Raw genomic sequence first — 15,747 nt, 5'->3', positions numbered from 1 at the left:
GGTCAAAATATAGATCGAGCAGGGTCAAAACAATCCTCGAGCATGGTCAAAACAAATCTCGAGCACGGTTCCAACATACCTCGAGCATGGTCGAGCACGATTGAAACATACCTCGAGTATGGTCGAGCACTGCTCAAACATACCTCGAGCACGATTGAAACATACCTCGAGCACAGTCCAAACATAACTCGAGTACGGTCCAAACATACCTCGAGGACGGTCCAAACATACCTCGAGGACGGTCGAAACATACCTCGGGCACAGTCCAAACATAACTCGAGTACGGTCCAAACATACCTCGAGGACGGTCGAAACATACCTCGGGCACGATCGAAACATATCTCGAGAACGGTCGAGCACGGTCAAAACATACCTCGAGCACGATTGAAACATACCTCGAGCATGGTCGAGCACAGTCCAAACATAACTCGAGTACGGTCCAAACATACCGCGAGCACAGTCCAAACACACCTCGAGGACGGTCAAAACATACCTCGAGCACAGTCGGAACATACCTCGAGAGCGGTCGAAACATATCTCGAGCGCAGTCGAAACATACCTCGAGAACGGTCGTAACATACCTCGATCACGGTCGAAACATACCTCGAGCACGGTTGTTCCGCAGAAAAAAAAACTTCTTCCAAATATCAACATGGGCTTTAATATTCTTTAACTCATAAAAGAAAGTTAGAAGTAATTGTCTCTTCGCTTTTGTTTGGTTATCAGGGATCATTGTTTGTTTTTTTTTCCAATATTTCAAAATTTCTATGCTCCTTTTTTCCTCTAGTGTTCTGATTTTGTGCTATAAGTCTTATGCCGCTTTTTGAATTCAGAGAATTTCTTGGACAAGGTAGAAAAAATTTTACCGACACGACATCAGTACATTCCAGTACCTGCATCCAATTTCAAGCGCTAATAATCGATTATATTACGAACCAGTTTTACTACAATTGAGAAACAATCGATTTTAATCACTTAAAAATCGATTATAACCTCTCTTTTTAAGATCAAATTATAATTAAATATAATCAATTATAATTGTTTATAATCGATTATTTATTCGTCCATTTTTCGATACTCTTAAAATCAATTATAATTGATTATAATTCATTATTTTTATTCAAATTTCTAATTCCTTAGTTTTGCACAAAAATCCATTATAATCGATTATAATTGATTATAGTCCCTTTTGTTTATTCATTTTGTCTTCGAAGTTGCATTTAAATTGCTCATATTTTATGCTTTTCGTAGACGCTAGTTCCAATGAAAAATGAAAAAATTGTTTTTAAAGTTTTCTAATCAATTCAAATTTATAAAGTTTTTTTTTCATTTCTTCCCCATTAGAGTTGTTTTGTGATGCATGTTTCAAGCTTTTTAACCACCAAAACATCAGCAAATTGACTTAGTTTCATGATTGATTCGGAAGATTTATTTTTCATCTACCGCGGGAATCTCTATGAAAAGATCTCTATGAAATTTTTGTTTCGAGGTGAAATTTTGTGTTCAGATGAACCAAAGTGGTCAAGAGATCTCTCTTATAGAGATTTTTTTTGACACAAAATAATAAGCCATAAGATATTATTTCGAATATAGTTTTGAATTGACAAAATTTTGGCAAAATAAGAGATTATAATCGATTATAATCAATTATAATTGATTCTGATGGTTTTTTGTAAGAACTATAATTAATTATAATCGGTTACAACAGATTATAATCTCTTGGAAAAAATCACGATTATAATGAAATATAAATCCTTCAAACACTTTATTTCGGTAATTATAATCAATAAAAATAGTCAAAAAATCATCATAATAATCCGTTATAATAGATCATTTAGACCTAACCTAAACTTGGATGCGGCTATCCATGTCAATTACTCATTTGCTATTTTGGTAATGTAACATTCCGCTTTGTAAATATCACTGACGCAGATTTTTTTTAAAATCTTGATTTCTAACCGAACGCTTCCACGTTTCATGGACAGTTTTTCTCAAAATAACGATTTGTTCAGTTGTTGAACCGCCTATAGATGAGGTATTTGAGTGGTACTTTATGTCCAGTTTCGTTGTTTTTTGTCTTTTTATTGCAAGAAATGGGTCTGCTAGTTTCCTCCGATAACTTATAACTGATATGTGCAGACTTTTGATAACGCCGAAACAAGACAGTAATTTGTAAGGAAAAGCAACCGTTGAAAAGCAACCATTGGTTTGATCTGGTAACCCGCATTCAGTAAAAAGAGAAAATAATCGATTATATTACAATTATAATTGTAATTTTATCAAAATTATTATTAATTATAAGCGCCAAATTTAGGTGTTTAAACGATTTATTGATATCATTTTTCGTGACATTATAATAAATTACAATCAATTATATTTGACTATAATTTTTCCCAAAATCTCTTATAATCTCTTACAATCTCTTACAATCTATTATAATCTATTATAATAGATTATAATCCCTTTTTTATCAAAATATTACTTCAAAAAAAATAAATTATAATGTGTTATCAGTTAGCTAATTTGCGTGAAAACACAGTTTTATTTTTTAAATTAATTTAAGTTTAAGCTATAAGTACAAAATTACAGTTTCTTTTAGTTTGTTTTTGGCCTAAATTCCATCGGCTAAATGGCCGCTACCCTGGAAGACGTTGACTCAACGTAGTTAATACTAATGAGAAGATGTTTGTTATCATGTTTTTGTAATTTTAAGCTTTTTTCTGCTTAACAGGTCGCACTATTTGAAGGTTTTATTTTCGAAAAACTGTTTAAAAAAATCGAATTGAAAAAAAAATGAAAAAAAAATTAATACCAACTAAAATAGCTTAGCCCACTTTAATTCAAATTAAAATGAAACGATGACGTTTGTTGAAAAATAATGGATTATAATCGATTAAAATGTATTATAATCAATTAAAATGGATTATAACTCAATAAAACTTTTTTTTAAATATATATATATATTTTTAATCATATAATTATATAATCATATAAGTATATAATTTTTAATTGGTTATAATCAAATATAATGTTTTCTTTTGTTTCAAAAAAAGTAACATTATAATCCTTTTTTAATCAATTATAATCGATTCTTCTTGAAATTTATGAAGACTGACAATATAATCCCTTATAATCTTTTAATTTCTTTTTTTACTGAGTGCGGGTAATGTGGTGTCCATTGCAGTGTTCAATTAACTTTGTACCCTCGCAATCAATACTTAAATGCCTTCTTGTTTGTTGTTTCCCTTGATGTCTTGTTTTCCGACTTTTTTTCGAATTTCCGACTGATATTATTGTTGATTGCTGGGCTGTTGAGTTTTCTATTCAAACTTGAGGATAAGTTTTTGTCTTTCCATATCTGCTAATTTTTGAACAATTTTTGTGTTGAACAAAATCTACCGTTTGTGTGTTTAATTAATATCACAACACGAACTGCAACAATTTCATTTGTTTATCTGAGCTGCGTTCATGCTGTAGCGGATGTCAGATAAAACAATCTTCTACAACGATTAACATTTTCTCATAAATGAAACTTGTTTGCAAAGCATTTTTTCCCTGACTCAAAAGATTTTTTGTTAGTTGTCCAGAAACACAATCTGATCACTGAGTATTTTTTCTAAGAAAACTGTGAAAATATTTTTTCAGATAAACTGATTTTACAGGTTCGCCATCAAATAAACATGTCATATTTAACACAAATCTTATGCCAATCAACAGTAAAATTTTGTCTCTCGCTAGAAGCAATTACTTCAAAAAACGAAATGGTTGAAAATCGTGGAATAACTTTTTTGATAGATAAAATTTATCTTATCACAAAAAAAATTGATAAATCTGAGTTCCAAGAAAACTTTTATTTCAATTTTTGGTTCTTTTGTATGAAAAACTCATCATGAGCTACCTTATAGACAATATGATACCAAAATTAGTTAGAAATTTCTTTCGGAAAGTTTCGTTTGAGCATCAAAATGATTTTTCGAAGTGATTTTGCTTTGGATTTTTGGTTAAAAAAAGCGCTTACCATCCATTATCATCGGACAAATTGAAATTGTGTGACAAGCATTTTTTTTCCGTACAGTTCATGCATGATACTGTGCGACAAGAATTGTTCTTGCATGCAAATTTAGATAAGCATTTTGTGTGTATAAAAATAAGCAAGGGAAAAACGTGCTTAGAGGGGACACCAGGGAAAAACATTTGATTAAATGTGATTAAATAAAAACATTTGATTAAGTATGATTAAATAGAAAAACTTAAAAACAACACACCCAGGTTGTCATCCCTTCAAAAAATTCTTGTCTTACAATAGGATACATTGGGGGTATGAGAAAAATTTATATACAAATAATATTTATTTGAAAATCTTTCAAAATTTTTTTTGCCTGTACAAAGGTTTTGAAGAAAAATGAAGAATATACAGAAGACCTTTTATGGTTATATGAAAAAAGCTGGTCATCAAAAATGTATGTATGGAAAATGTATGGTGCGCAATTTTTCAAGATAAAACAAAATTGAGGCAAGAAATTTGTTTCTTTTTTTATTGTCAACTCAATTCTGTGCCCAAACAATCAATTCAAAGAAAAAATGGAAACGGTAATGGTGCTGCTGAATTTTATAAGCTTTTCCATAGAACTTTTCTGCACATCATTTGAAAACTAGTCTTGCTTTGTCTGGGAGTAAAAATCTAAAAACAAATTTCAGACATGATAACCAGGCGATTAACCCAAATGTTTTGATGTAAGCTGTAGCGGATTTGGAATAACCTTTTCGATAGATAACAAAATCGTGGAATAACTTTTTTGATAGATAAAATTTATCTTATCACAAAAAAAATTGATAAATCTGAGTTCCAAGAAAACTTTTCAATTTTTGGTTCTTTTGTATGAAAAACTCATTATGAGCTACCTTATAGACAATATGATACCAAAATTAGGTAGAAATTTCTTTCGGAAAGTTTCGTTTGAGCATCAAAATGATTTTTTGAGGTGACTTTGCTTTGGAGTTTTGGTTAAAAAAAGCGCTTACCATCCATTATCATCGGACAAATTGAAATTGTGTTACAAGCATTTTTTTTCCGTACACTTCATGCATGATACTGTGCGACAAGAATTGTTCTTGCATGCACTTTTAGATAAGCATTTTGTGTGTATAAAAATAAGCCAGGGAAAAACGTGCTTAGAGGTTAAACCAGGGAAAAACATTTGATTAAATGTGATTAAATAAAAACATTTGATTAAGTATTATTAAATAGGAAAACTTAAAAACAACACACCCGGGTTGTCATCCCTTCAAAAAATTCTTGTCTTTCAATAGGGTACATTGGGTGTATGAGAAAAATTTATATACATATAATAATTATTTGAAAATCTTTCAAAAAAATTTTTGCCTGTACAAAGGTTTTGAAGAAAAAAGAAGAATATACAGAAGACCTTTTATGGTTACATGAAAAAAGCTGGTCATCAAAAATGTATGTATGGAAAATGTATGGTGCGCAATTTTTCAAGATAAAACAAAATTGAGGTAAGAAATTTGTTTCTTTTTTCATTGTCAACTCAATTCTGTGCCCAAACAACCAATTCAAAGAAAAAATGGAAACGGTAATGGTGCTGCTGAATTTTATAAGCTTTTCCGTAGAATTTTTCTGCACATCATTTGAAAACTAGTCTTGCTTTGTCTGGGAGTAAAAAACTAAAAACAAATTTCAGACATGATGACCAGGTGATTAACCCAAATGTATTGATATAAGCTGTAGCGGATTTGAGGTGGGGGGCGGGGGGAGGAGGACGTTTAGTTTTCAGGGACTGGACCCCTTGCCAACCCAAAGGTCCACCCTTTGTAGTATTTTGAGATGTCCACTTTTGGCTGACTGACCTTAAAACTTCTCTAAAAGCGCCTTCAGCGCCAATCTATACTAATTTTGAGGGGAGAGCGCGCGCCCAAAAAACGGCGATTTTTTGGTCGAAATTTTCCAAAAAGTGCCTAAAAACGCTTTTATCAAAAATTTTTCTGCTGCGCACAATATTTGGTCAAGTTAGGGTCTTTATAGTCAATAGTGATTTGGGAGAGCTCAAAAATCAATTTGGTCGACCTAAAAAAAAGCTGACAAAATTTTCAAATTTTTTTTTGAAATTCTGCCTCCCCCCTCGAGAAATTCCTAGATCTGCGCCTGAATAAAAGCATGCATATCGCCGAAAATTTTTTCCAGTTTCACCAGGTTGACAAAGGTCGCATAAAAATCATAAATATTTTTAGTTTGGCTCTAAAAATGTTAAAGGAAATAGATTTTTTATCTAAAAAATTTTCAGGTTTGATTTCATTTTTTCTCTCATGATTGAGAAAGTTTTATAAAGACATCATAAAAGAATTGGCTGAACCAGAATCAAATTTATTCGCTGTTGCAGAGCACAATATCGAAAACCTCAGAGGTAAAGTTCGACCTATTATCTTATTAACTAACCAAATCAAATGCATCTTGCATGTTAACTAGCTGAGGTTTTTAATCGAATATATGTAAGCCTCACAACACGTCTATTATTAGTGTTATATGATAAGATTGATCAGACTATTTTTTAATGAGAACCAAATTTTCATCAGCTAGATATGTAATGAGAATTAAGAAAATTGTCGAAAAAAAAATATTTTTTTTTTGTTTTTGTTTGTCATTAAATTGCACATAATAAAACAGTATTCTGTAATATGAAAAATTGATATTAAAAAGAATTAATATGAAAAAAGCATAAAATTTTCCAAAGTCGACTTTTAACCATATATGCAAATGTTTTTAGCAACTTTACTCTTTATAAATGCTATTCAGTTACTTTTTATAAATGTTATTCAGTGTTTTTGAGGGGATAAAAAGGCGTTTTGGACTTTTTTTATAAGCTTCTGGGAAAATCTTTGGAAATCTAACAAATCATAGTGTGAACGCTGAAGCAGTGTTGATTATAATAAGTTAATCGAAAATTAATAAAGTAACTTTTCGTCATAAATGCTTGAGCGCTATGTATGAAATTTCTTTTGATAATTCGAAACTCGTGCAAGAGGGGCGCCATTCTGTACAAAACTTTGAACTTAAACTTACGTTTTGGTTCCGCAGTCCATGTTGCTGTCGGCGCGTATGTTTGATGTCACTCCGACCACGTGTTGCTCTGCCAGCTGGAAGCAATCCTGCGACTCGACGGCAGACGCCATATGCCACTTCCAAACTCCACAACTGAAGTTGTAGAAGATCAAGTAGATAAGATTCTGAAACAAATCAAATTGATAAGACAGATATAAACTGTTTCGCTCTTCTTATCACTTCGCGAACTGAAATGAAGGAGCTATAGCGTAGGTTGTCTATTTTCTGCCCGATTTCAACTATCTCAAAGAAAGCTCGCTCGGAGTTAATAGTGGTTTCATATCATATGAAAACCAATTCTGCTGTTGGTTGGATTCCATAATTTTTAAAAATCAAAAAAGTGAGTAATTTTGGTTTTTAGACGAATTAAGACAATTTCACTGGCAGGTGAACTTCAAATTTACCAACATTTCTGCCAAAGTTTCAGTCACTATTTTATTATCTTTCAACCATGTGCTTTTAAGATCTAGTTCATTGGTCCTTTCTTGCAAAAAACATCAGCTGGAAAAAAAGGTCTGCTGAAAAAAAATGAAAAATCCAGTTTGGAATTTATTTTCTTATTTCCTTGTCGTTCGAATATTCCGTGCTAATTGCACAACAACCTGCAATACTTTTTGTATATGAGCCATGAGCACATACCAAATAACCAATAAAAAATGTTTATGTCCAAGTACAGTTAGACTTAGACTCCATTGATGACTGGGTCAGCAAAAACAAGATGAGTCTAGCATTGAATAAATGTGTCAAGATTATTTTCGGAGGAATTGGGACTCAATTATTTATACAAGGTGTTGCCGTAGAACAATCAGATGTAATCAAGGACCAAGGGGTACTTTTGAACAAAAATCTGAGTTGGCAGACACACGTGAGAACGACATCGAAGAAAGCTAATAGTGTTTTCTATCTCCTGAAAAAAAATGTTTCCCGCAAATTGAAAACATCGTGTAAACTGGGCCTTGTCAATTTCATACTCCTATCGGTTCTTACATATGTTTCATTGTGTTGTGTTCTCGAGATCTGACAAGCCGTTTTTGGAATATTTCCAAAAAGAGCTCTCCGGTGAATAACTGGGACAGAAACAAGAAGAGCATCAACGTTTTGAACTTGTAGAACAAAAAACAGATTGAAGGAATTTGAGAAATTCACTAAATTGATGGGCTTGAAATACTGAATATGTTGAAAGTTAACATCTGCAGCTGGCTAAATTTATGTGATTGCAGTGGCTGTAGAATCTTGAGCAGGAAATTATGAAGAGCTCATTGGGAGCAATCCAATCAGCAGTAGTTTTAAATTTTAATCAACAACCAGAAAATTTTAACCAGGATTTTTTTCTGTTGCTAATTCCAGCTGTGATTGTATTCAGGTAAAATGTTTGCCTCTTTAGCATTATCTTCTCAGCAATTTGTATCTCCCATAATAAAAAAATCCAAATGTGTTTGAAGTTTTTTTGTTACTGTTGGTGCTAGGGACTTTTGTTACACGTGAAGTTTGGGAAAATTCTTAAATCTTATACACGTTTGATGTCTGAGTTATATTGAATCAAAACTTATGTGATATGCGAGGGAACAAAAATGAGCCCTATGTGCACTCTTTAAAATGTTCGTTTAATTAAATTCGAAAACTGCGCGTTTTTACTTGACAAAACTTTGTGAAAAATGAACATGAGAGCTACTCGAATTTTCACTTAAAACACTTGAGTTTTCAAGTGTTCTCCTTCAAGTGTAACAACGAGAGCATTCTTCTGCTCACGTATTTTCACATAATTTCTCGTGCAAACATACTTGAAATCAAGTGTTTTAACCGATTCTCTAGTCAATTGCTCGCGTGTTTTTACTTGGATTTTCAAGTAAAAAACACTTAAAAACTCAAGTCTTTTTCAACGAAAAATTATGAAAAAATAGTTGAGCAAAGGAATGCTCTCGTTGATACAATTGAATGAAAACAGTTAAAAAATCAAGTCTCCTACTTGAAAATTCATCTGGCTCTTGTGGTATTTTTTCACGAGACTGTGTGTCAAACAAAACACGCGATATTTCATGAGGAAAAGTACTTGATTTTTCAAGTAATTTCACTCAAAAAATCAAGTAAAACAAGTAACAACACGTGAGCAATGCAATGGCTCTCGCTGTTACACTTGAATGAAAACACTTGAAAATTCAAGTGTTTTACCTAAAAATTCAAGTAGCTCTCGTGGTCTTTTTTTACGAGAATAAGTGTCAAGCAGTAAAACCACGCAATTTTTCATATTAAAATTGCATGAATTTTTCAGTATTTCATAGTTTTTCTGGTCGGTAGCTTATGTGATTTTGCATCTTGTTAATTTGTTCTTCTTATGTAACTTTCTACACAAGGAACATGATTTTTAAAACAGGTTATAAACACATGAAAAACAAGAGAGCAACTATCTCGTGATTGGATAATCTTGCTCTCGTGTGTTTACTGGAGCTCAAATACTCACGTGTTTTTGATGTGTTTTTACTCGAAATATGAAGTACTTCAGCATTGTGAAAACACGTGAAGTACTGAAGTTTTTTTGTATTAGGCGGGGGGGTTATAAGTTGCTGGGGTTTGCGATAGTAAAGAGCCTATCTTAAATCTTAACAACCTACATAGATTCGATGGTATGACTATTAAGTAGTGCTATAAACAATTGCGTGAACAAGCATTTGCTGTACAGATGACTCACCGCGAATGGACATCCTGTGAAATTTCCCATTTGCTCGTACTTTTTGCACGTGACTCAATTATTTTTCTTTGCTCCAATTTAACAAAAACTGATTCGGGATTGAAAATTTGGGAATAAAAAAAACTTGGAAACCTAAAATTGGGGAATCACAAGTCAAGGCGACTTAAAAACGGTTCTTTTCCAGTTTTCGAAAAATAGATTTTCCAAAACCTGTTAAGTGCACTGGAAATTTTTTAAGAAGGGGACGGGCGTACTTTAGAATGAATTCTAATTAATTTTTTTAGAACCCTTGAGCCTTTGAGTGACCATATCTGTTAAGACTTTGGGCGCTGTAGTCAAAATTTTGAAATAACAAGCTATAAATGAGGTTTTAGGGCAACTTTGGCTTTAAAATTTTAAGGAAATGACGTTTTGGTAGTAATCCCAGCTTCCCTTTGTCACGCTATCGACGAAAGCCTATTCGATATGACTTTTGATGGCATCAACCAAAATAAAATATGTCAGGGTGAACAAGTGAACAGATTTTAGCATTTCGTACTTGTAAATTGCACTTTTAACGATTCTTAGACATTTTTGGGCTCTTTTCCAGTCCCCCCCCCCCTTTTTTTTTCTAAAATTCATTATCTGAAAGTCTATTTAAAATGACTTTTCATGTTAGAAACTGCAGTAAAACGTGTCAGCGTGAACAGGTGAACACATTTCTAGAACATTTCTAACATGCAAACTGCCGCGTGAACAATTTTTGAACATCTTTGTTTTGCCATTTAACAAAGGGGGTGGGAAACTGGAAAAGAAAATTTAAAAATTTAAAGACAATTATCCAAGCCTCCTCTAGACTGCATGTTTTGCGATTTTCATGCAACTATTAGCAAATGGCTGCCTAATTTCGTTAAAAGACAGAAAGAACGAATGTGTTCAAATAACCCGGTTTGATGAATCGAAATATTTGAAATTCAACTTCCTGCTCTTTACTCCTATAAAATAAGTTAACCCATAAAATTGTTTTCACATTTTGTACATCGCGTGGTCGAGCAATAGAAGAGCTCAACTTCTAACAAAATGATTACCTGAAACAATTACAAACAACCGCTTTTTTAAGGAAAAATTGTACTTTTGAAAATTTCAATATGAAAAACTGTGCTCCTTTACCGTTTCATTCTTCCCTATATCCACTGACACAAATGGATTTTGTACGTGACCCATTGATTTGAAGGGTAATGTGTGTGAATGCGAAGAGTGTTCAAAACTTGGTAATTATATGGGCGGAAGGATAATTGTTCCGGCCACTTAACGAGGTAAGAAGTAAATGTGGCGTCGGATGTAATTTTCAACGTCTTTTGACTACCTCAAAGAAAGCTCAGAAGAGCTCTTGTGGTGCATCACATTAAATAACTTTCAAACGTGATTTACATTCCAAGAGGAACTCAAAAAAAATTGTCTAAGTTTTATGAACAATTGATCTGCATTTTTTTAAACTTCCAGAGCAACTTGGTGACAATAATGAATTCGAGTCCAATTTGGTTCTAGTTCAATTTTTGACGTTATTTTTGATACAATTACACTTCAGTTTGTTCTCAAATCAATTACTTTTCACTGAAAAATAATCATCAGGTTATTTAAAAGACAACTAAAATTACATAAACTTCATTTGGTATACGTATCACTAATCTTATTTTTCTTGTTACAAGTCTGGGAAAGTTATAAAGTAAAAAACAAAACTGCCGAAAAAAGGCGGAGCCGTTATGCGTGAGATAGCTCATGGTTTTTAGCAGGTAAAAAAAACGTTGGTGTTAAATTTTGTCAAGGTGTTTACAAAAATTGATGCATAATTGTAGTACAAAACCTTTTCAAGCAACGGAAGATTTTTGAAGACTAATTAATTTTAACTGGTTTCAGATCTGGGGATAGAACTATAATAGAACTATGTAAAATTTCTATCATAGTTCTAACAAAATTTCAATCCTAGTTAATATCCTAGTTTCTATCATAATTATATCAGAGGTACTTATCATAGTGGTAAATTTTCGGCTCTCCCCCCCCCCCCACCTCCGAAATTTTACAAGTAATAATTTTGTTCAAATTGTCCGATTGTCATGAAAGTTGACACACGGACTAACTAGGTTATGACAAACATATTTGATTTTCATAATCAACCTTGTAAAACCACTCGTTACACCACTTAATTCATGTTCGTGTGAGGTGGGGGGAAAGAAAAAGAGCCAAACTTTCTTTGAAGATCGTCCTAGTGAGTATTAGATCCCCTGCCATGGCAATTATAATATCTGAGGACAAGCTTTCACTTGAGCTCTAGCTTCAGGGCTACCATAACCTGACCGATTACAACTGCGGTAGAGTACCACGTTAAAGTTCTAGTCGCAAGAAAAGAGCTTCGCTCAACAAAGTAACTCAGTCTGGAATATGCGGAAATTAGAGGAACGGACTATGCTTAGATAGACTGGATAGACCGTAAAAAAACTTCTGTGAATAGCAGAAACCATAAATAATATTGTTATTTAGATTTTGTTTTATTCCATTTTTTCCCACCTCGTCGCTGAAGGTGATTGAAAAAACTATGCCTAGGGTCCGTTAAATTTCGAGCCAATTTACATCAAAGAAACCTTGTGGGAGGGTTAAGTGTGGTATCATAAAAAAGCCATTTTAGTCTCAAAATTTAGGTTTATAAATCCAAAAGTACTTCAAAAAAGTGCATCAGTGTCTGTTTTTTTTCGTAATTAGATTGAATTCAGACTGACCCCCAAAATTAAAAATTCCGCAATAATTGTGTGTTTCTTTTTCCTAAAATTCCCTGTTGCTAATCCGGTTGTTGTTTTAATGACTATTGGATTAATTTAGATATTCAGAGATAGACAAGTGAACTTTGAACACCGTTTGGCAGTGGTGGCAAGGTACGGGTCTCCAAAAAACCAAGGCCAAAATTTAAGAAAATCAATTCTTTTTTGTTTTTAGACAGCTTTTTTGTTAATAATTTGTTTTGTTTTTTACTTGTGCTCGCCCCAAATTTTGAATGTTTTGTTATTCGACTTAGGGGGCATGCTATTCGGGGATTTTAAAATCCGTGGAAGGTGAGAGGTCATGTTAATTCACCTTTTGGACGGATGGGGTATTCGAAAACTGATATTTTTAATTTCAATTATGTGTCTCCTCGCGTATGATTCTTATTTTTGCTTTGGGGATAGGGTAAAGTTGTTAAAGCTCTGGGTTGTTAACGGCATTAAAGTTAAAGGTTGCAGTGCGAAGGTGGGGGATCGAGTATGATATGGTTGAGTTAGAGGGTGTACACGGGGATGGCGATGAACGTGTTCGCTCGGGTTCTAGTTTTGCAAAACGCTGAAAAAAGTGAAGAAAAACAATTCACATCTACAAAAAATACTGACTTTCATGGATTTTGTCAACATGAAATTACCGATTATATTGAAAAAAGAACAATTCATAATCTATTATAATGGATTTTTCAATGTTGGAAATAATCTATTAAAACTGCCTCAAAAATCATTCTCATGGTTGGATGGGTCAAGGTTGGATGGGTTCTAATAGCCGTTCTTAGTCCATAGCTGATCGCAAAAACCTCAATTATGATTGTTCAATGGCTTAAGTTGCTCTTTTTTCCGCTCAAGGTACTACGTAAAATACTTGCTGGGGGGCAAGTATGCTACCTTGTTGAAATCATTTCAAGGGTGATTTATGATTTAGATCTCCGTTTGAGTACGAGGTGCTTTTCCAAATTTTAGGGACAGTTAGATGAAACTGATAAAAACGTACGAAAGAAGGACTTTCAGGGTGGAATACCTTAGACAAGAAGGCGTAACCCCCTCAACCCCCGCCATAAATCAAACACCCTGGCAACAGGTCAAAAAAAGAACTTGTTAACCTTTTCTGTGCGTATTATTGTTAGCTGTTGTAGGCAAATAAAAGCAATTACATCAAACAATAAATTCTGCTACTGTTTTAACAACGACTGCAAACTATTTTGGAGTGCAATATTTTTAAATATTTTTGAAACTTTCTAAGTAACAACTATTCAGACCATTTAAAACAAATTTCCTTGCTAATTAATGAAACTAAAATTTTCTTTATATAGTTGCACGAGTTTTGTCAAAAAGGTTGATTCAATAATCAGGGGCGGATTAAGATTTTTTTTTTGATTTTTTCGGGGGGGGGGGGGCTGATTTTTTGAAACTTTTGTCGACTGTTTTTTAGTTCGACCCCCCCCCCCTAAATCCGTTACTGTTCGTTATAGTAATTGACTCTTTTTGAGGGGAAAACCGATTTGCTAATGTAATGGGGTCATCTATTACTTTACTTTGACTCAATTAGAAATCCCATTTTTTCAATCTGAGATTTTGTTAGCCTTTTCAACTTATCACTGTAAGCAACCGTCAGATGGCAAAATGACATTTGCTAAAATCGTACTCAAAGCAATTCGATTTTTTTCTAAAAAATGACATAAATTGCACGAGTTTTGAAATCATTTCATTCATTACACTTTAATGAGTACTGCCCAGTTCATCAATGCACATAGAAGGTATTATTCAACCAAACGTAATGGCATATAAGAGTTTTATATCTAAACACTGAAACTAGAAAAAATGCAATCAAATTTGCATAATTAAAGAATATTTCTTATGATGAAAGTTCAAGAAAGATTGATTGATGGAATAAAATGCTGTTTCAAAAAAAAAAAAACACAGCCCTAGTGAAATATATATATAGCTAAGAATATCTTACCAAAAATCTATAACACATTACATGGACAACTTGTAGTAAAATTAACCACTCCTCTGATTTTAAACCAATTGCGTCAATAGCCTTTGAAAACTTTGTTTAAAAAAACCCCGTTTTTCATGATGAAAGGACATAATTTTGTCGAAAAAAACTTTAGAAAAAGTTTTCATTAAAACTAAACACGCGAGAAATTTTCTTCATTTTGGGTGATCACCCCTACTCCGAGTTTCAGTTCTTTCCTCTTTGGTCCCTCCGAAAGATTAGATGCCGAAATCTTTCCATTTTGGGCAGTGCTATGCATCTCGTAATTGGATGCTCCAAGCGAGGTTGTGGTTCCGAACTGTCGTGACGTCATGGTCGACATGCCTCGTGCATTGCTCGGATTTGCAGTGGTCGGTTTTGGCCGACAGTTCTTGGTGGCGTGGTCGTAGAATGCCTCGCGTAGGTTGGCGGAGAGTGCGTAGTATATGAATGGGTTTGCGAAGCTGTCCAGGCTGCGGATGATGAAGATGTTTTCGAAGAAGAAGTAAGCGTAGAAGTGGTCTCCGAATTCGTTCAGGGGAGTGTAGCCGAGTACGTGGGTACAAAACAGGATGGACCTGCAACATAAAACAAAAAAGTTATCAAAAAATTTAACACAAACTGAATATATTCTGAATCAACCAACGACACAAAGTAAAACAGTTGAATTAAACTTGCCTCAAATCACTTCAGGTAGAAAAAAGTTGAAGAAAAGTAGATAATAATTTATTTGATTTTACAAAAACTAATGGTGAAGTTTTTTCTCAACTGAAAAATGACAATTTATCAATTTTCAAGCCACGAATTTATAAGCATATACAGTAGTTAATCAAAAAAATGAATTCAAAGATGTTTCTTTTTCGGATAATAAAAAAAGGCATCATCAGACTGTCGCGGAGAATTTCCATTTTCAAAATTATAGTCATTATATTTCTCGTGCGTGTTAGCAAAACTGTAGTATAAGGTTAAGTTAAATGAGCTGAATTTTTAATAATTATAGGTATCAAAAAGTGCAGTGTTCTTTGAGCAGTTTGTTTGGCATTTTTCTTACTTTATATGGTAAGAACCCGGAGTTTTGGTAATTGTAAAAATTTGATGGTCGTTATTCATCAAAGATAGAATAAAACGTCCTTCCGTCATTTATTGTTTCAAATTCGTAGCGAACAAAGACAAAATGATT

The 15,747-nt window shown here is 33.2% G+C and overlaps 2 protein-coding genes across 12 annotated transcripts in view; both read right to left on the bottom strand.

The window, feature by feature from the left end:
• LOC134840456 (proteasome subunit beta type-7-like) overlaps positions 1-15,747 on the bottom strand; it is a 287,503-nt gene that overhangs the window by 98,158 nt on the left and 173,598 nt on the right. The gene's annotated exons all lie outside the window — the stretch shown is intronic.
• Positions 14,120-15,747, bottom strand: part of LOC134840146 (somatostatin receptor type 5-like) — a 39,452-nt gene continuing 37,824 nt past the window's right edge. For all 11 annotated transcript variants that reach the window (XM_063855844.1, XM_063855850.1, XM_063855848.1 and 8 more), the window contains one exon: positions 14,120-15,145. In XM_063855844.1, coding sequence (XP_063711914.1) covers positions 14,722-15,145 — 424 coding nt within the window. In that variant the 3' untranslated portion in view covers positions 14,120-14,721. The remainder of the gene's footprint in view (positions 15,146-15,747) is intronic.

Source organism: Symsagittifera roscoffensis, chromosome 2 (assembly GCF_963678635.1).
Source record: "Symsagittifera roscoffensis chromosome 2, txSymRosc1.1, whole genome shotgun sequence".
Lineage (NCBI taxonomy): Eukaryota > Metazoa > Xenacoelomorpha > Acoela > Convolutidae > Symsagittifera > Symsagittifera roscoffensis.
The sequence above is the reverse complement of the archived record's forward strand: the minus strand, read 5'-3'. Positions and strand labels throughout refer to the sequence as shown.